This window comes from Streptopelia decaocto (assembly GCF_964273445.1).
Source record: "Streptopelia decaocto genome assembly, chromosome: 2".
NCBI lineage: Eukaryota > Metazoa > Chordata > Aves > Columbiformes > Columbidae > Streptopelia > Streptopelia decaocto.
The window spans coordinates 156,370,898-156,392,690 of NC_138655.1; the positions used below are offsets into that span (position 1 = coordinate 156,370,898).

The 21,793-nt window shown below is 43.1% G+C and overlaps 1 protein-coding gene across 14 annotated transcripts in view; it reads left to right on the forward strand.

Annotated features, from left to right (window-relative positions):
* KMT2C (lysine methyltransferase 2C) overlaps nucleotides 1-21,793 on the forward strand; it is a 203,464-nt gene that overhangs the window by 14,541 nt on the left and 167,130 nt on the right. Inside the window, exon 1 of one of the 14 annotated variants that reach the window (XM_082046495.1) lies at nucleotides 4,890-5,252. The exons of 12 other annotated variants lie outside the window; for them this stretch is intronic. Coding sequence is in view for 1 of the 2 variants with exons in the window: in XM_082046493.1 (XP_081902619.1) it covers nucleotides 5,119-5,120 (2 nt within the window). In the remaining variant the exon portion in view is untranslated. Of the gene's footprint in view, nucleotides 1-4,889; nucleotides 5,253-21,793 lie in introns of those variants that run through there. One more of the 14 variants, XM_082046493.1, reaches the window with a different exon arrangement.

A 21,793-nucleotide genomic window follows, 5' to 3' on the forward strand; every position in this document is an offset into this window, starting at 1 on the left:
TCTACCTCTTCTTGCATCTTCTTTTCAACTTGCGGTTTATTCTTCTGTATTGGGGTTTAATCCTTTTTGAATTCATTTGCTCACCCCTTTATTTCCATTTCTGGTAAGCATGGTCACTTCAGTTACGCAACAGAATTTACTCCTACCAGCGCTTACCCTGTTTCTCCAAAAATAAGACAGGGTCTTATATTATTTTTTTCTCCAAAACTTAATACTTTTTTTACATGTATAGCTGCCTGGACACTATTTAAATTGACTTTTTAAATGAACTGTAACTAGGGCTTATTTTTAGAGTAGGGCTTACATTTCGAGCATCCTGAAAAATCATGCTAGGGCTTATTTTTGGGGTAAATCTTATTTTTGGGGAAACGGGGTAGTATTAGTGTAAGATGGACAAGGGTTTCTGTAAGAAAGCACCACGTGCCATTCTGCTTCAACACCGGGTAAAATGGCACCGTTGGGAAATTGAAGAAATGAGTAAGGAAATCTGAGATTTCTAGATGTAATGTGAGATTTAAAGACCTATTTTTTTTATTATTATTATTTTTATAGAAATAAATGCCTTTTAACCTGATCCAGCCTGTGCTTCTCCATTGCTATTGCTGTGCGTTGCGTTATTGGCCAAGATCTGGAGACACTTGGTGAGCTCATCTCTGCTGATGCTCTGTGGGAAGTTATCAGCCGTATGGCAAAAGGGGGACACTCCAGCTTGTTAAGGGTTTCTACCTCAAATTCACATTGGACAGTGAGTCAAGTGCAATGGAATGTCCTCTTCTGCCATCTCTGTCGCAGGATTCAGCCTTTGGCTGAAACATGGAAAGACATCACGCACCTTGAGCCTTTTCAGTAATATTTGCCAGAACTCATCTGTCAAAGCCCTAAGAATACACAGAATTTGGTGCTTCCTATGTAGAAAGCTATTTCAATTACCTAGCTTATGTTACTGTTCAGATTTTATTTCTAATAGCACACTTGCTGGTTATGGCATCTTAAATGTAGTGGCTTTAAATCAAATTTATAATAGTATGTTAACGTGGGTATGTAGTTAGTGCACCAAATGTGTTTCTTGGCTGTACGACGTGCTGCTGACCTGCCTTGGGTTCCAAATATGATCTAGTTCATGCCCACAAGAGCAAAGAGCATAGGGAAGAGAAAAAATATGGTTCGGAAGCGGTTTGGAACCTTCTTAAAAAAAAGAATATTTATTTATTACTTTTCGAAATGGAATCTATCTCCAGACGCTGCCTTAGTCCAGCTTAGAAACTAAGAACTTCCAAACCCCTTCAAATGTAATAAGAAAAAAGAAGCCAAACTAATTCTGTTTCATCTGTGCTTTGGCATGAAAAGTGGAATTTACACAGAAACTGGATTCACAGAAAAGGGTGGTTCATGTTGATTTTTAGCATGGAAGCATAAAAGGCTGCTAGAAGGTAAATTGCCTTTACATTTTGGTAGAATTACCAGGCTAAGGCAAAATATTTGAGTTTCCTTTTCTGCTTGTTTTCTTTTTGTAGCTAAATACTTAGGGATTAATCTCAAGTTGTTATTAGGATTCTATTATAATATTATTAGAAACCCATTGAAGACCTTGAAAATAGCAGGTCAACAGAAGTTAAGAAGAAACAAATGCTTATAAAAAGCCAAACGCATTTTTGTGCTTCTTAGTATGTTCACCTTTGTACACTTTAAAATCAGTGAAGTACCAAATCAAACGTTGTAACCAAATCACACTCCTGTTGTGAAGCCTGTGTCTCTTATTTGTGGATGTATTGCACCTGAAATTTAGACTGGGATATATTGGAAGTGGTGATGTATATACATTGGAGTTTCTCTTGGTTGCTGCGAAGTAACAGTCTCCAAAAGTATGAAATTTTAAATAGGGCCTATCATAAACAGCTAAGGCGTGTTGCACTAAATGTGTCTTGAGTAACTTGAGAGTTGTATCCTTGAGTTAATCAGTTGGAGTTTGGAAGAAAACAGCCCAACATATGTACAGACATAAGTTTTTATCTTAATCATTAAATCCATTGCTTCTGTTGCTTACAAAAAAAAAAAAGCCCTGGGAGAGATGACTGATCTCATTTTTCCCATGTACATTTTCTTGGCAGAATTTTGGCTTAAACAGTTTCTGGAGACGTGTGCGTCGGGGCAGGGAGTCCATGCAGCCAGAACTGCTTTGCCTTTTTTTGGTGTCGGGGTCACCCCATAGCAGGACCCGTCCCCTTGTCTGGTTCACAATGTGATCCAACCTGGAGCTGAACCGGGCGCAGTTCAGAGCCTGGAAGGAGAGAAATGAGTTGGGATTGGTCTCGAGGAGAATTCGCTGCCCAATGTTGAGCCCTACCTGGAGTTGTTTAGCTCATGTACCCTCCTGTTGATGGCAACTTATGGGCAGCTTGTGTGGCAAAGTAGTAGTTACTCAACATGACTGGTGTTGGACCATGTCCGACTGTGCTCTAGTAAACATACGGATTTATCCTTACTGAGATTTTAATGGTATTTTATATGCTTTTAGAGTAAAAAAACCCCAAATCTCACATCTTGCATGTTGAGAGTAAATGAAGCTCCGAAGCTCTGATGAAGAATGAGCCCAACTAATATGGCTTCAGACCTGTTAGCTCGCACCCTGGCTCACATGAACAGTAGGGAAAAGTACCAAGAGTAATTTATTATTATTATTAATTATTATTACCAGCTATTATTAAATTGCAACTTGTTTGTGCCAACAAACTTGTCAGGTGACCCATTACCCTGTACATGAAAACATGTATTTTTTTACTGAGTGTCAGGTGTTTGAAAATATCTACAGGTTTAAGGTGTAGCAGCACAAATAAATTTGTGAATTTACGGTGCATCCAGGGGTATAATCTCAGAAGGAACCGCACAATGTTTTAGCGGAAACTTATATAAATAGGTAGTTATGGCATAGCTGACATTCAATAAAAATGGTGCTCTGGCCTTGCTGAGGATAAATACAGCCACTCATTTGATACAATTTGAAAAATAACAGCATCTCCCTGCTGTTGGGCATTTTCTTTGGTTTAAGAGGAATTTATTTTAGTTAGAATGCTGGTTAGAAGAAGGTTTCAACTACACAAAGATGTGTGTCCAGGTAGGGCTTGTCCTGGATAAAGGCTCTGAGTGCTAAAGGGAACAGGCAAATCGATTAATGTCTCAGTAGTGGTTTAGCCATTCACCACTTGTTGGCTGGACCAAAATCGCCAAATATTGAGGTTTACATCTTTGCTAAGGTTCAGACTGACACACTGAACCTTCTCATTGCAGCAGGCTCAGTGCGTCACTCCGCACGGCGACCAGAGATGTGCTGATAAGCGGTAGCTCGATAGCTCCTTGTAACTAAATGTATTTATGTGTCCGTACCTGTACTAACATGGCACGATGGCTCTTATATAATAGTCACTTGTTACAGAGTAAACACGTGGAGTTTTTTCTTTCACGCGGGTGCTTTCTTTTTAAAATTTTATCTCAGTCTCCGGAGAATTGGTTTGATAAAAACTTCCCTGTAGGCCGGGCACCCAGAGGGAGAATGTTCCATAGGTTCCCTCCCTGTGCTGGGGCAGGTTGTGCTCTGTGAATCCGGGTGGGCTTTGGGGGTTGTTTTGTTCACTCTTACAGGTAAAATGGTCTTTTAAAGTTCCTCGGTGCATTTACTGAGAATTTTTCTGAGCAGTATTGATAAAACAACACCGAACATTTTTGTCCACAGCAGACGGTGCCCAGGGTTAAGTACGTCCCATTGTAATCAGTGTAACAGCAAAGATTTTGATTAAAAAAGAAAAATAGACTTAATGCATGGTCTTGTTTGACAGATGAAACAGATTATTGTTGTCAATGTGTCAACCTCTGTCTTGCAGATGTCTGATATTTAAACAAATTTTAAGGAAACATAACAGATTGACAAGCACAGCATCACACAGCAGCTGTTTGAGGGCTTCGAAGAGAAGCTGAACAAAGGTAGTTGCGTTACTACTTACACTGGCAGGCTGGTTTGCAAGTATCTATCAATACAAGTGAAATGATAGCTGTATAATGTTTTCTTGATTTGTTTTCCTCTCCGTAGAAGAAAAAGAAAATTGGCAGGGACCATGTGAAGGATTAGGAAAGAGCCGGTTGAGGATGGACATTTGTCAAGCTCGCTTTTGGGCTCCACCGTTCCAGCTGGGTTTTGGAGAAGTGTAGAGTAGCCTGAAAAATGTCAAAGAGGAACGGGTGGTGACTTGGGGTCACACCTTCATCTTTAAGGCTGAAATCCCCTTTTTTTTCCCAGAGTAGCCCCAAACAGCCGAGGGGTCCGGCCGGGGAACCGGCCGGCAGCTATGGAAACGTTTTGTAACTTTTCTGCTGCGCTGCTTTGTTAAAAGGGAAAGTGCGGGCGTTGGGGGAAGGGAGGGAGCAGGGAAGGAGACCCGGGGGAGCTGCCGCCCGCCGCGCTCGGGGTGTTTCTGGGACAGGGGCTGCGGGCGGACACACCGGGCGCTGCCGGCGCCGGCTCCCGGGAGCAGCCGCCGGGACGTGCGGGGCTCTCGGGCCGCCCCTGGTTCCCCCCTCGGGCCGCCCCCGGTTCCCCCCCTCGGCGCCAGCGCCGCCGTGTCCCCGCGCCGGGGGTGCGGGCTGGGGGCCGGGCGGCGGGAGCCTCCGGCGGGGGCGCTGCGCCTCCGGCCGCCGCCGCTCTGCCTCGCTGGCGCAGCCGCGGCCCCGGCTCCTGCCGCAGGACTCCGGTCCGCACATTGGCGGCGCCCGGCTGCGTCGGATCTACTTTCGCTCGGCTCTTTTTTTTTTATTTTTTTTTTTCTTTTTTTTTTTTTTTTCCTCCCTTTCCCCTCCCCTCCCCTTCCCCTCCGCTCCCCTCCCCCTCCGCCCTCCTCCGCCGGCGGCTCCCAGCCTGGTTCGGGGAGGATCCCGAAGTTCCGCGGCGATCGGGGCTGTTGGCGGATCGCTCCCCCGCCGGCGCCGCCATGGGGCCCCTGTAGAGCCGCCCGCGCCGCGCCCGCCCGAGGCCCCGGGGCAGTGGGCTGGGGAAGCTCGTACCGAGCGGCGGGTCCGGGAGAGGAACATGGCTGATCGCGGGGAGTGCTGAGCAGGCGGTGGGGCCGTGACATGTAAATAACTTCTCTTTCCTCCGGATCGGTACGGGCGGGCAAGCCGATGCCAGCCCCTCCATTTTCCAGAGGGGATTTGTGAGAGGTTCCGCGGGGGGCTGGGCTATGTCGCGCAGAACCGATTCGCCGGGGGTGAGTACGGCTTGTGGTTTAACTTCTTTGTATTAAAGGGCAAACGGTGACAGCGGCTGAGGGGGCTGGGAACGGCGGGGGGGGACCCGGGGACAAACTTGGTGGGGGGACGCGGCCGCCGCTGACACTCGGGAGAGGGAATTTTACGCCGTTTGGTCAAAAAAAAACCCACCCCCAAACCCAACCCGAAGGCACACGGGGATCTGTAGGTTCAAGTTACAGGGTTATAGACGACCCTAGAGCATTTAAAAATAAAAATAATAATAATAAAAGGAGGGGGGAGAAACGCCAAACACAAAGCGCAGCTCGGGTCTGCCCCGGACAGCGGTCAGTGCTGCGGACACCCCCACGCACACGTGTGCCCGCACCGACACACACATTTTCTTATACAATTATGACTTTATATGGTTACCTATAGCACAACTCCTTTTTTTTTTATATATATATATATGTATATATATATATTTTTTTTAAACCACTTTTCATTTCCTGGTGTGAATTCTGGAGTGATGGAAAACGAGATACGATTAATTTTTCTTCAGTATTTCGAAATACTTTGCACACACTTATTTTTGAAAAGAGTGCCATTTTAATTTTGGGTGGTTTCGAAGCGTACCCGTGTAGTGTTCATTGTAGACGAGCCTTCCAGCTGCCTTTATCTATAGCTCTGAATTAAAGAAATAAAAGCACCTTTTGAAAACACACCGTGTTCCGAACACATAATGGATGCTCAGACCATCATATATGATGGTTTTTGTATAAGCGGTGAGCAAATGGGTCATAAGTCAAAGTAAGTGTTATGTAACTGGCTGGCTTTAGCAAACTTGATACAAACTGTAAAGGTTTAAAAAAAGTATTTTGTTTTTGCTTTTCTTGGTCTGGACAAAATGAGAGGCTGCCTGTCCCTTTTTTTTTTTTTGTCTTTTTAGTGGGGTTACTTTGTAGCAGGTTGATATAAAAACAAACCAACAAACCAGCCTGAGTTTTAAATATATGAGCACGGTGCTTTCTATTTCTTTACAAAACTGTCTCAGTCATGTACCAATTCTGGATACTAAATACTAGATGTTCACCAGCGAGTCATTAGTTAATACTGTGACCAGATTCATTACATAATTGCAAAATGTTCCCGAGTTACTTTAGTTTTATTATTTAACTTCACAGTTTTGCGGAATAGTGTTATTTAGCATGGTGGGAGTTCTCGAAAGAACTGAAGATCAGTGTGAAAATAATTCGGGTTTCTTTGCCGTCTGAAGAAATAAAGCACAGTGGGTTAATAGTCCTGTTGCAAAATGGAAACAAATAGGCAGACATTTAAAGATTCTCAGTGACTATATAAAACACTATGTTTTGAGATAAACAAAATTACAAAGCTGGAGCTTATATGTACCTATTTGTACATCATGGTGATGTCAGTATGTTGTGCTTGATGCTCCTGCACAACAAAATACAGTTGCCACAGAAAAAAAAATGCAGCTCCCAGAGTGTTCAGTGCAAATATTTTACCATCTACTTATGAGACAAACGGAGGCAGGAGAGCAGATCCGCTTCTCTCAGTGCCCCTATGCCAGCCGTTCACTAATGGCCATTATACATCTATTTTTAAAGTATTTGGTGTGTGCTTCCTTTGCTACTTTATTGTAAACGTCCTTTCTTTTGACAATACACTTGGAGTTTGAGTATCTGTGATTATTAAGTGCTTGCCTCACTTGCAGTTCGTCTTTGTAAACTGTTTCATGACTCTGCGCTTGTAGTTTATCTGTTCTGTACAAACTAGTACATAATATTTTGTTGGCATTAAATCTAGATGCTTTTAGGACAAAATACTCTCTTTTTTAAGCAATTGTATTGAATTTTGGTACAACTATTTTATCAGACTACATACTCAGTTGATGTACATATATATAAATATATATATTTTTCCCCCCTCTTATGTATTATTCTTTCCCAGACAGAAACTCCTGGAGAGTTTTGGCAGAATGCTTTTTGAGAGTTTTTTTGGGGGAAGGCAAGGGGCGGCATTATTGTCATTTACATAATATGCCATTAGAAAGTAGTTGCGTCACGTTCTTTCTTAATGTGACTGGTCGTTGGACTTGCCTGAAAATGATCTCTTAAAGGTAAACGGCTGAGCAAAAATGAAGAGCAGCCATGTATTGATTTCTGCTTTTGTTTCAGGCTAGAAGAGCCATTCAGCGTGTGCTCTACAGGGTATTTCCAGCCTGAAATTTAGTCAGCTATTTAAAAATCACGATCAAAGTATTCTTCTATCATCACTGCCTTCAAATCTTAGGGCTTTGCAGCTCTTGTTTTCATGTTCTTACAGTTTGGATAGAAAACTCATAGTATAGAATAATATATACTTTGTGTACCATGGAGTGTAAAATACGCAGCCCGAGAAGAAGGAAAACTGTGTGTGGAGCGTTGCCAAAAGCACAGTCTGACCGAGCTCGGAGATACCTTTTGTTTTATATGGGCCGCTCCAACTTCAGTCATCACTAAGGCTTCTGGAAACTCTGGGAGGTAACAGGTTTCCAGAAAGAAGGATAAAACCCCAGCTGCCAGCGGGCCCTTAGCTGGGCTCCTCTGGTTCTGCCTTCCCCCCGTGAAACCCTTTTGGTGTTTCTCTGGCAGCGCCCCGTGTGTGATACCACAGGTATCAGATGTCCCCTTGCCATCTGTGGCATTTGCTGCGCCGTGGCCATGGGGAGCCGGGGAACCTCACGGGAATTCGGGAGGGGAAGTGGTGAGCTAGAGGGTCACGTTGTGTCGGGAATAGCTGAGCGCCTTCTCTCAAACAGTGTGCAGATCTTTGCGTTTGGTGGTCTGACGTGGAACACCTTCAGCAAACAGATGCATCTTTGAGTGGTCTTTAGAGTTGTTTTTTCCTGACGTCTTAGGTACAGATGCCTATCAAAATGAGTGGCAAAACATCACTTTTCCTTTTGCAAGTATCTTTGATTTTAAAAATGGATCATAATTATATGCGGCCTTACTGGGATTTGTTTTCATCTCGAAGTTGAGGTCCAATGCCAGGCCTGACTATAGACGATATTTGGTGCCTGCATAAGATCTGTTGAAGCTGCTCGTAGCGCGTTGCGTTTCTGTCTGTCTCTTGGGTGAAGTCACCCCCTTGTCTGTATTTGCTGTTGAAATGTTCACACTAAGTGTGGTTTGTGCTGGTGGTGCTTTTGTGGTATAGCTAGAAAATAAAAGATTTCACATTGGCTACTATGACCCGTGTTTTAATGCTGGTTACCAAGTATTAAAAGGTAAATATTTGAGTAACATTACTTAATTAGACACTCATAGAAGAGGAAGGCATGGAAGAAGAGTCTGCTTGTGTGTTTGTTGTTTTTTTAGTCAGGACTTGCAGTTTTGGGATATAATTCTGTTTCAGGGAGGAATTCTTTGTTTTAGGTAGAACTCAATGTGTTCCTCCTGACCACAAACACTTCCATGTTGTTGTTACTTCAGATATCCCTTTCTCTTTTTTTTCTTTTTCTTCTTTATTTTCCTTATTTTTCATGCCCAAAATGCCCCAGTGCTATAGAAAGAGATTGTACGTTGCTTTTGTAAGACTCTGTTTCGGAAGCTGGTGAGGGGCTGGAGCACAAGTGTGATGGGACCTGGGGGGTTCAGCTGGAGAACAGGAGCTGAGGGGAGACCTTCTGATCTCTGAACTGCCTGAAAGGAGCTTGGAGCATGGAGGGGGTTGGTCTCTTCTTCCAAGTAGCAAGTGACAGGATGAGAGGAAATGGCCTCAAGTTGCACCAGGGGAGGTTCAGATTGGATATTAGGAAAAATTTCTTCATGGAAAGGGTTGTCAGGCACTGGAACAGGCTGCCCAGGGCAGTGGTGGAGTCACCATCCCTGGATGGGTTTAAAAGACGCATAGATGAGGTTCCTAGGGACACAGTTTAGAGGTGCAGTTGACGGTGTTAGGTTCATAGTTGGCCTCAATTATCTTAAAGGTCTTTTCCAACGAAAACAATTCTACAATTCTAAGAAGTGCATGTGAGAGCAGGTTCTTACTGCCTAGTTTACAGTTAGGCTTCTGCCCCAACCAGCTTATGATTTAAATTATACTCTTGTCTAAGATCAGATTCCATAGAGGAAAACATGACAGACTCTGAAGTGGGCAGTTTTGGAGTAATCATTGCATGGGGTATCTGTTTGAGATGGGATTAGACCAGGAGGAAAGAGAGCTGCGTTTTGTCCAGAATCCAGAAAACCGCAGGCGGAATTCTTATTGATGCTTACAGTCCTGCAGAAATCTACCCTTATTTGAATGAAATTACACGTGAGGATGTTGAGTTTGATGGAATTCGAAGGCTTTTTCCAAGCACGAGGACCAGGGTGAAAGGACATGATGTGACTGGCAGAACAAAGAGAACAGGGTGGTGGGTGGGGCTACACAAGGACAGCACATCTGGAGTTAGGAGATGGACTAAGGTCAGGGCTTTGTTTTAGTCACCTTGTTCTTCCATTGGAGTTGGGTGATTTGGACAGTACAGTGTTGTGGCACCATCCAGAATGACTTTAACAAGCAAGCGGAGTCTGACAGTGGAGTGATGAGGCAATGAGGCTAGAATATTTTCTAATGTTTTCGAAGGTTTGGGCCAAATACCAGAAGGTGCGCTGGGTGTTGTCACTGCCGTGTCAGCCTCGCCTGGCCTTGTGTGCAGGTTTAGTCACAGTATGGCAGGAGTCGTTCATTAGTTGTTCAGAACTGTCATAAAACGGAGGTCTGGATTGAACAGTGAGTCTTGGACAGACTTTTCTTATTTGAAAAGTCTCACTTTGGCTTTACAATGTTTCAGTAGAAGGCTGATTGCACATAGCAATGGATACAAAAGCAAGGGAGAAGGCTTTTGGAAGAATTTATGGGTTGGCAGTGATCAGAAAAGAGGAGTCCAGAGTTACAGGAACATCATCTTTAAGACAGACAGGAGATTGAGGGTGGCAGATGTACACTTCAATGTTTTTCTTTCACCTGGATCCATCTGGGTGCAGTAGCTTGCCTGGGAGCATCTTCGTGTGTGTTCAACCATCTTTTCCCTTCCATTTTTCCCTTGTCATCTTCTGCTTCCACCTTGCAAGATCTTTAAGAAAAATAAACAGTCAAAGAATAATGTAAAGACAGTGTTATGCAGCTCCAGAAGTAGCAACTATTACAATTTGCAGTCTAGTTCTTGGAAGAAGAGAGCGATGGTCGTGACGTCTGGAAGATTTCAGGAGTGGTTTCTGTGGCTCAGGGCACAGCCTTGCAGGAACCGATTCTTGAAACTGGGCTGGGGAGAGGAGTCTGGCCTGGATATTTTGTGTAGCTTATCTATTAGTCTACAAAATGTAAAAGAATTAACTTTTTTTTGGTTTGTGTATTTGTCTTCAGGTAGTAAAATCCATCGATAGTGACATAGAATGAGGAGTTAGTAAGTTGATTATTTTCTCTCTTCCATTTTTCAGAGATGCACACAGCTATTGAATCTGTCTCGACGGCCGTGGTTCAGTTACTGATGTGGTTATGTCACTTTTCCATAGAAAGTTTTGGAATCCTAGAGCTGAATTGGTGAATAGCCACTATTTTAGGCAGCACTATTGCCTCCCTCGGGGGATGTTTTGAAATTGGTTGACTTCTGTTTAGTGTGTTACCGGAAAGTCAGAGTTACTGAACTGTGGTGTATGGCCAGAAATCGCTATTGCCGGTTGTGACATCTGCTGCGTTTGCCCCTCTCAATGAGGATTGTTTGCTCCTGTTTTCTCTGGTGATAGCAGGGAGAAATGAAGGTTGGGGAGAGGTAGTTCTCCTGATCATCCATACACCTACACACGATTCATAGGTGAACAATCCTATATGGAACAGGCTGCCCAGGGCAGTGGTGGAGTCACCATCCCTGAAGGGGTTTAAAAGGCGTTTAGATGAGGTTCTTAGGGACATGGTTTAGTGCTAGAGTTAGGTTATGGTTGGACTCAATGATCTGGAGGATCTCTTCCAACTGGAATGATTCTATGATTCTATATTTATGTATTTCTTTCTTTCTTTACGGCTGCCTAATCTTCAACATCTGCTGCTGACAGCTTCATCAGTGCTATGGAGGTGTTTTCATTATTGATGCCCCTGGACCTCCAAATAAAGAACTGTCGGTGAATAAGTACTGTATGGATTCATTTAATTATTAATCAGGATGATAGAGTGTTCTCTAAGGTACACAGTTCTGTTTCGAAGACAGCTGAAGTCAATAGAAAGTTTTCCATTGAAATAAAATAGTCATGAGAGTAAACACTTACCAGTATAAGTAAGAATTCAATAGTCCGGTGTGTTCTGTATGTACTATGTTGAATAGCGCTAACTGCTGCTCTGCATGATCACAAAGTGCGGGGAACAGAATGCTTTAGAAAAAATAAACCAGGCATTGCGAAATAGTTTTTCATTCTTCAAATTTCGAGACAATGTGAGACTGATTTTCTGTCGGCCTGGGTTCCCTGAACCGGTGCTAAGCTGAAATCATAACAATTACAAGTTGCATAAACTTGTTCGTGATTTCTGTATTGTTCTTTTACTGGCCAGTTACTCATGTTTTACTCCCACTGCTTCCAGATACGGAGAAGAATCACAGTTCTGTTGTGTGTAGAGTCAAGGGCAGGTCTAGACCACTCAGCAAGAACTGGGCTTATTTGGTTGCATTTTTCCTGAGCTAGATGTGTGTTCATGCTTGAGACCTCTCCTACTGCCTCATACACACTTTTATCAAACACACAGCAGCATCCTAAGTACTGATATTATGTGTTAAATTTTATCAGAGCAATGTAGGGCTGAATAGTTTTGCACGTAGGGCTCCACATCCTTTCCTTGTGCTTCTCATCTTCTCTTGTGCCAGAATTTTCAGGCCAGGAGAAGATGAAGAAGACCTACTTAGTTGGATCTCCTGGTAAAGTAACATTGATTTGTAGGTGAAGAGGATCACAGTCACAGAGTGTTTTGGGTTGGAAGGGACCTCTGGAGATCATCCATTCCAACCCACCTGCTAAAGCAGGTTCACCAGAGCAGATCACACAGGAAGGTGTCCAGGTGGGTTTGAATGTCTTCAGAGAAGGAGACTCCACAACCTCTCTGGGCAGCCTGGGCCAGGGCTCTGGCACCTCACAGTAAAGAAGTTTCTCCTCATATCCACATGGAACCTCCCGTGCTTCAGTCTGTGTCTGTTGCTGCTCATCGTGTCATTGGGCACCACTGAAAGAGTCTGGTCTGTGCTCTTGACCTCCCACGCCTTGAGATATTTATCAGCATTGATGAGATCCCCTCTCCTCCAGGCTGAACAGCCCCAGCTCTCTCAGTGTCTCCTCATCAGAAAGATGCTCTAGACCCCTCATCATCTTCACAGCCCTTGGCTGGACTCCCTCCAGTAATTCCTTGTCGTCCTTAAACTGGGGATCTCAGAACTGGACACAGATCTTCAGGTGTGGCCTCACCAGGGGACTTTTTCTGGGGAAGACTGTCTTGAAGATCAACTTTGTAACAGAAAAGCCAGGGATGGTTGTGGTCCCTTGAGCGGGTTGTAAGGGTAATTTTTTTCTGACGGTTCTGTAGCATCCACTGAGCCTGGAGGTACTTGTGAGGAATTGGAAAGATGTGCCGTAGTGGTATAGTTGGGGCAGAAAAGCAGTGGTGGTGATATGTCTCTTAAGGCTATAAGAGAAACAAGGATGGGATGGAGTGGTTGCATCTTACGTACAACTGTTGTAACTGGCTTTTGCGCACACATAGGGCTGGTTTTTCACAGGGTCCAGTTGCCCCATAAGCACTTAATTCAGTACAGAAAGCACGTTCTACATCTGGAATCTGAATCAGTTTGCAGAATGTTTTCAGTGGTTGCAGTCTATACTGCAAAGAAGACATATCTTGAAATAATCTCTCCTGGGATCTCTTCTCCAGTCCTTCCAACAGCCTCCTAAGCCTGCTAAGGTCATCAGAAGCAAACCTGCTGCAAATCTTCCCATACCCAGGTTGTACCTGAGCAGCAACAGTGAAATTTGCTGCCAGAGCTCCATGGCCGCCCTGGTTCATGCGCTCCAAGGCAGAATCACCCACGTCATAGGATTCTGCGTAATACACCTTGTCTTTTAGCAGATTTCCTCATGAACATTCACCACATCCTCATGGGAAGTACATGGATGAAATTAAGCAACTTTTAGGTATGAGGGTGAACTTGACCCCACAGTCGGTGAACATCAACCGTTTATCATAAAACTCTGTCAAAGATGCATGCCAAATTTCATCAGGAACATGGGCCTGGGTGCTGGAAATGAGGACTTGTGGAATGAATGGTTCGAGTTGTGAGCCTGACAGATTGACAAATGACAAAATACAGTCATATTCCAATACCTTCCCTGCACCCCTGCCCTAAAGCTCACGTCTTTGTCTTCCACAGATAAGAAATTGCCTCTTACTCCTTCTCTCTTCCTCAGGAGAAAACCTCTTATGAGTTTTCCCTCAGCCCTCGCTACAGGCAACATCTGCCTGTCTTCTCAGATAGATTCACAGCTTTAACTTGGAAAATTGTGTAATCTGCATAGTATTGAAATACGAGCTTCAGTGTCCAGGAGCTTATTTGTTCCTCAACTATATTACTTGATCCAGGGTGGGGGTCAAAGTAAACTCGCACAAATCTCTCTCTGTAGTCTTTTAACTGATTACAAGAAGAACAAATTATAAATTCTCTACAAAAAGTAAGGTCAGAATGCGGGTATTCTAGGATTGGCTGTTATTTCAAATTAGAAAATAGCAGCAAAATGTCACCTGACTTTTTTCAGTGAGATGACACATGACACTGAGGTTATTTCTGAGGCCGTGCGAGGAATTTGGTGACTTAGGAGAATCCGTTGAGCTGCCAGAGGGTTAGTGTTGCTTAAATACAAGAAAAGTAGGTGTTTTTTCACTGTGAAAGCATCTTGTTGAAAAGCAAGGTTGTGTGACATGGAGCTTTCTGCTCCTGAAGTTGTTTTTCTACTGTGGTGGATGGTGAGCGCCTGACTAAGGGACAAGGCATCTTAGTATAATCTTTTCAATACAATATGGACAACAATCCTGAATGGGGAGGGATATAGAATGCTCAGACATTTTAATTTGTTTTTCCTTCCCCCCGCCATCGTCTCCCACCACACAGAACTGATTCTCTATGAGAGCATTGGAGTCTCTGGATGATGGAAATGGGGAACAGGTCTTTTAGAGGAATGAAACCTTTCTAAACCACTCAAGGCTACATAATGGCATGTTCACTATTTGCAGTTCAGGGTGGTGAACGGGAGGCTGGAAATGAAGGTTAGTGTTGTTAAAGATCAGCCTTTAGGTGTGACAGTCCTTTGGGCAATATGATGAGCTTTGTTTTCCTCGCTCTTCGTTCACATTCTGTTTGTAAGATCATATGGAGAAATTCCCCGTTTCACAGGAGCGGCTCTACTGGGTCGGGTCAGAGATCTTGGTGTGTCATCCTCACGTTTCCTGCAGTCATTCATAGCAGATGCCAAGGATGGAAATTAAGGAAAGGATAATTTTGTAATGATACTTCCCTGTACCACTAATTGCGGGAAGCTGGGAAAGAATTGTGGGATTTCTGGAGTCGAGGGTGATATTTCTGTGTTGGATCTGTTGAGCATTAGCCATCTCCTTTGAATGTGTCCAACCTTTCCTTGGTCACACAAACTTTGACATGCTGAGTATCACAGTTTAACCGCAAATCCTGAGAAGAAAAAACGCCTTTTACGTGGGGTTTTCTTGAACCTGCTGGCGTCAGTGCTGTGTAGCGTGTGATGGAAGAGGCAGTAAATGCTATTTCTGTGATCACCTTTTCAGTGTGGATTGTGATTGTAATTATGCATGGAAACATATGTCTGGGCAACCAGGCTGTGTCCTTTTCACAGGACCAAAGGACCTCGGTGAGAGCACCAGGTTACCTCTGTGAAATTGTATTTAAATGGAGAAAATAGTGTGTGTGTAACGGGACTGCATTTTGAAGGCATTGAGACAAATGCTCTCCCAAAGCAGGTGTCTGGACTCCTAGCAAGTTTTCTTGTCATTTGTAAGATAGTAGATATTTTCAGTTTTTGCAGCCTTGAGGAATTATGGGCTCTTGCTTTCGAATGTTAAATGTATTACACAGCTTCGGTTTTGATTCATTCTATTAGTTAAATAATATTATATCCGGATGACGAACGTGTTTTATATTTGCCATAAATGGGCTTAATTATTCTACATGTTACGTTCCCTGATCGAACTGGTTAGCGGTAGTTTAGGTTTCCCACTGATCATGCTGATGTCTGCGGGTCTACAGATCTTTAGCCCCCCAGTGCATGAACAGTGTTACCAACCAAAGCTGCTGCCGCTTTGGTTATTTTCCCTCCTCAAGGGTGCCGTAGTGGCCAGTTGGAGCATTAGCCACCAAACACCCAGGTGGCCGCATGGCCACTGCAGCAGCATTTCAGTATCTAATGGACCAGGTCACGTGCGAACCCTCATTAAAATATGACTAAAGTGTCCCCTTTTGTTTGTTAGAGGGAGCCCGGCCCCTGCTTTGCGCTGGACCCTCCGTGATGGTTGTGCTGCCTGTTTTTAAACGTCTCTCTTGTTTGCGAGGCTGATTGTTCACCACCCCAAGCCCCCTGTGCCGAAGATGCTCAGCGTCCAACTGGCTTCTCATTATTCATCTCTTGCATCGACTGGTGATTAAACGCGAGCGAATGAAAATGGTGTCTGCTTTCATTTAAAACATGGTCTCCTAAAGGCAAATATGAAATACGAAGCTCCTGTTGTTGACTGGGGCTGTATCTTTGTTACACCCCTGTTTTTTAACTGCCAAAGAGTGTTGCCTCTTTTTAAATTTTCTTTTAAATTTAATTAATAAGCTAGTCTTACAGTGAGAGAACCAGCGTAAATTATGTTGGTAATTTGCCATGACCACCTATGGTAGCACATAAATATGAGAGAATAACAAAAACTTAACGACTACATTAAAAAAATCAAAAGGATTTAGTTATGCTTCCTAAGACAAGCCTTCTTATCTCGTCCGGGAACAGGAAAATATGGGCTGTTCTTTAGGTTCATTTTTTGTGAAACGTGGCAATCAATATGCTGCAAGCTCAAAGACTCATAGCGTGAATCCAGAAATGTAATTTGTATCTTTGATCAGGTAGTTGACAGAACCTATGGAAAGCATAAACTTATTGGAAAGGTGGTGTAGTTGATCAAGTCCTGTGATCAGCGTAAATGACTGGAGAGAGGCAGCTGATTTCTTGTGGTGGTTGGAATTGGAGTAAATGAAGAGTTTTCTTTCCAAATCAACACGTTGCAGAAGCAAAAGGCATAGAGAATGCCATATAAGTTCTTAGATCTTTTTCTTCTGACACCCTGTGAAATCAGACGATTTGGCACTTGTGACTGCTGTGGGTAAGAGGCGTTTATAAGAAATAAAATCAATGTATATGTGGCAGTGGTGGGGGAGGCGCCTGCTCTGAAAACATCTGAGATGCTGGAAAGTGTGTCCCAGTGGGAAAGAGAAATCGCGAAGCTGGCACCGAGCTCGCTTCTTATTCATGTGTGGCCGTATTTAGAAAAGCGTCAACACGAGGAACTGGATTATTAGAGAAGCGGGTGGTGGGAGGGGTTGAACATAAAGGAAATTGTCTTGTGCTTGTTGCTTTGAATTTGGCCGGACGATGCTGTGGGGGGGGCGCGAACCCCAGACCAGCAAAGTGAATCTTGAGTTCCAGCAGGTAAATGTTTGATGTAAAGCTCGGTGGCTGCTGTTGTGTGGCTGCCTTGAGGAGATGAACAGGCGTGGAATAAAACCCCCGATGCTCTCGCCCTGTGAGCCTGGGCTGGAAGGACCAGATCCAACACTTGATGGAGCAACGCGTGGGATGCTCGTGCTGTATGGAGCACTGTGGGAAGGTTCTGGTTTCTGGTACATCTTGCAAACATTCGTGTGTACAGGCAAAGAAAACAACAGCCAAGTAGGGAAAAAAAAACACCAAAAAACCAACCAAAGCAAAAAAACCCAACCAACCAAAACCCACAAAAATCCCACACCACATTTCCATGGAGTTATATATATATTAAAAAAAAGCTGTCTTATTGGCAGGTACTTGCCCGTATGGTAATGTAGTTCACCATAATTATTTGCACCTATGTGGCAGTTTTTAGTTTGTTGCGATTTTGTTGAAGTGTAATAGATTATCCATATAAATTCATATGTTTTGGGAGGGATTCAGATGATGCTTCTATGGCGACAGCCAGCAGGAATGCTGTCAAAATGTTCAGGAACAGCTCAACTCCCCCCCACCTTTATTTTTCTTTTTTTCAGAAGTGATTCTTTTTGTTACACTCACCAAGACTCATTTTAAAAGACTTATTTCTCTCGTTTTGGCAAAATAGTTGGTCAGCGCGACTGGCAAAGAACCGACACGGAGCAACAAAGAATTTCTGTCTCGCTAGAAATTGTATTTGAGGCCGTCTTGGAGCACTTTGGGAACTGGAGTAGAAACTCTTTGTGTAAGAAAGGCCATTCAAGTTAAGCCGTACGTTTTCCTCCCCAAAATTAGCATACCAAAATACTTTAGTGCAGAGTGTTTAGAATATTTTCTATAAGAAATAACAGTGAGTTGAGGATTGCAAGCTGAGGATCTGTAATGATGCCAAGTGACTTATTTTTAATGAAAGGTTTGTATACATAACAGGGTGAGTCATCACTGGAGAGTTCTGAAAGCGTTTGGCATCCCGAAAAATCCTTTTGTACATCTCTGCTGCACAAAAAATGTATTTTTGTCATAAAACTCTGCCTTAAGAAATATTGCAATAACTGGCAGCTTTAGAGGAGGGTTTTCTAATGTGGCTTAAATCTTGCCTTTCTATTATTGTTTTTAAAATATTTTGGTCTTCTTAGATCTTGCTGAATATTGGGATTGAAATATCCGAGTGGTTTGTTGGGTGTTAATTTTTTAAGACGTGCCTTCAGACACACTTCTTTGAAAAGTTTAGTTTTAAAAGTGTTGTAAGAGGAGCTGGACTGTTTTCCGTAGCTTTAATGCAAGTATTAGAAATCTGTTTGTAGGAGAAGACTGGAACTCATTTTGCTTTACTGAAATAGGATCCCTGTTGTAAACCCATAGTGGCTGCTTATCTGAGTTGTGCTTATTTTAGGTATGTTTTCTTTCGATATAATATTATACATTGTTGTTTAGAAGAACTGGTTGGCCTTGACAGTTTCTGTTGTGTCTCTTACACCTGGAGTATTGTGTTCAGTTCTGGGCCCCTCAGTTCAGGAGGGATATTGAGGTGCTGGAGCGGGTCCAGAGAAGAGCAGCAAAACTGGTGAAGGGACTTGAACACAAGACCTATGGGAGAGAGGCTGAGGGAGCTGGGCTTGTTTAGTCTGGAGAAGAGGAGGCTTAGAGGTGAGCTCAGCACTCTCTAGAACTACCTGAAGGGCAGTTCTAGTCAGGTGGGGATTGGTCTCTTCTCCCAGGCAGTCAGCAATAGGACAAGGGGCCATGGGCTTCAACTCTGCCAGGGGAAATTTAGGCTGGAGATTAGAAAGCAATTCTTTGCAGAGAGAGTGGTCAGGCATTGGAATGGCTGCCCAGGGAGGTGCTGGACTCGCCGTCCCTGGAGGTTTTTAAACTGAGATTGGACATGGCACTTAGTGCCATTATCTAGTCAATGGACTGGAGTTGGACCAAGGGTTGGACTTGATGATCTCTGAGGTCTTTTCCAACACAGTTGATTCTGTGATTCTTAAGAAATGAATATCTTATTAAATTGAAGTTTGTTCTTATGTATGTTAAGAACATCAATAGTTGTAACCCTCACCCAGAGCGACTGCTTGATAAAAAGCAGCAGGAACCTTCCTTAGTGTCCAAGATGTTCACAAGTAACATATCAGACCAGCATTGCGTTTTGCCCATGATTCTTCTGAATGGCGTGAAACCGGGTTCATATAATATTGAAGTGTGTGCAAGGCAGCGGAGATCGACTTTTGCAGCTGGTGAAATAGGGCAGCAAACTTTTCTGTGAGATTTTTAGGAATGCATGAGATAATAGTGATGTTATAGATATATTTATTAAGTATTAAATCCAACAGTTTTCACTTTTGTGACTTCTTTTGAATGAACGTGAATATGAAATTTATGGCCAAGGAAACTTGAAAAAAAGAACAGAATTCTTCAGGAGCAGAATTTGCGAAGGAGTCCTCAGAATGTGTAGTTTTTTATCCAAAAAAACAGTGCTTTTGTAATCGTTTAGGATCGTATAGGCTTTTAATCCAAATTCTCTGATACAGGCGACTGAAAGCATGAAAGCCAGGAGGTTTTTCAGACATTCCCTGAAGAAGTATCTGGGTTCATTGTTCAGCCCCACACACACAAATGTGAGGGCTCTGGGTCAGGCTTTGGGTCTCACTCATTGTCATTTGACTGTGCACATCCAAGGCTGAACATTTAAACGGCTCTCCCATTTAATTTGGAAGTGAAACAACATAAATTTATTTAGCTTATAAAGTTGGTACTTGGTGATAGTTTTTAACTTAAGCTTAGAATTAGTTCAGCGGCATTGCCGAGCAATGGTTTGTAATGGTAGTGCACTTTCTCTGTGGGTTTGTTTTTAATGATAAAGTTTTTATGCTGTGTGTTGCTGATTAATGTTATTCTACAATAAATGAAATGTCGGCTCGTGCTAGTGTGTGGTGTATCTAGTGAGACCGAAGCCCTAGTTTTTTGGCTTTTTATTTTCCGAGGGAAGCTAAACCGCAGCTTTTGGGTTCATTTTTGGAAGAGCTAAACCCTCAACAAACTGGGCCATAGAATGGGATGTAGGAAAATAAGGCGTTGAGGTGTGCCTGCTATCTGGGGAAGGTAAAATTTTTGGTGTCATTATGAATTTGATGTTTACCTGGCATCCCTCAGAGCTCTGCTCACAAATACTGCAAGTCCCCCAGCAAAACAGTATTCCCAGCTGTTCAGATGAAGAAAGTTTCCCTTGGGGACATTAACCAACCGTGTTACTTTTCCTGTAGGGTCCAGATACAAAGAAGAAAATCAGAATTTGTCCCTCTATGAGATGACCTGTTTTGCAAAACATTGGCACCTGAAATTTCTGTGTGTCTTAGATTTTCTCCCAAGTCTTGAGAATTCAAGTGTCCTAGAATATCTGTTTCCCAATATGGTGCGGAGCCCGGATGCCAGTACAACTTTCTTAGGTTTGCATTAAAAAGGTGTTTTTAGTGTAATCCGTTGTCGAAACAGAGCAAAGATACACGGAGGAGAGAAGGTGCTGAAGGTTATTGAAGGTTTTGCACCCCGTTGCTCCTGAAGGACAGTTCCCTGGTAACTCACGTCCCGGTGTTTTCTCGGTAATGGAAACTTTCTAGTTAACTTTACATTTACGGGGCATTTAAGGCCACGACTGCAGAGACTCGGGCGCTCGGTCGCCTTCTGGTGCAGCTGCTCAGCCCCATTCCTCTGCCAATACAACTGCGAGTAACCCGCGCGGAGAACCTCGCTGCCAACTCGCTTCTCGCAGCATAACCTCAATTTGTAAAGGGTACGTGCGGCTTACGTGTTCATTCAGGTGAATCTTTGCCCGTTGTCCAAGCCCTGTGAGTTTTGCTTTAACCCATGCTGGATTTTGGGAGTGTTGTGTATGAAGTTATTTGTTGCGTTTGTAGATTCTCACAGTAGACTCGTAGTGTTCACAGAAGCGATGTGATTAAAAGGAAGAGGTCTCTTTGATAGCAGTTGGTTTAAAAATAATTTGTATTATTATTATTATTTTACCTTTATAGCTTTAAGGTCAGTGCTTCATTTCCCTTCTTACGGTTTAGTTTTACTGTGGAAAACTTGTGCTTTTAGTTAACAAGATCGTTGATAAAATTTTAGATCTTGCACAATTTCAACCTCTGTAAGTAACTTGAGATATAAAATGATTGGGATATGCAGGAAAAAGAAAGGACAAGATTTGGTATAGTATTAACTGCTTTATAATGTAATGTTTAGTCATCAATCAAATAGCTCCTGTTGCGCCTGCATCTGTTTTACTTGCTGGTGAACTAAACCTTCCACAAGTGAAGGCACGTCTGGGATGCACACTCATCACATTTAGATTTCGAAATGAATATTGTTGTTCGAAATTACCTTAGTACTCTTTAAAAGCTGAGGTCCAAGGACCAAGCTTTGGGTTATCTTTGTGAGAATATTATGCAAAAGAATAAATTGCTCGAGATGACAAAAAAATGGATAACTCAGCATAACAGGTGTGATGTTCACATTGTGCTGCGTTAGTGCTGAGCTTTTGAAGATGAGAAAATAAGTGTTTATAATTCATATCTTTTTACTTAGGCTGCTTACAGCACAGTTTGCAAAATGATAGGTGCAGGTACTCTGTAAATGTTTTGTGGAAATTTCACTTGAAAAAATCAATAGGAATTGAGCGGCGATTCCAGTGCGTTTGAAATTGCTCGTATCTGAGAAACAAGGAACGAAAACCCGTCTGA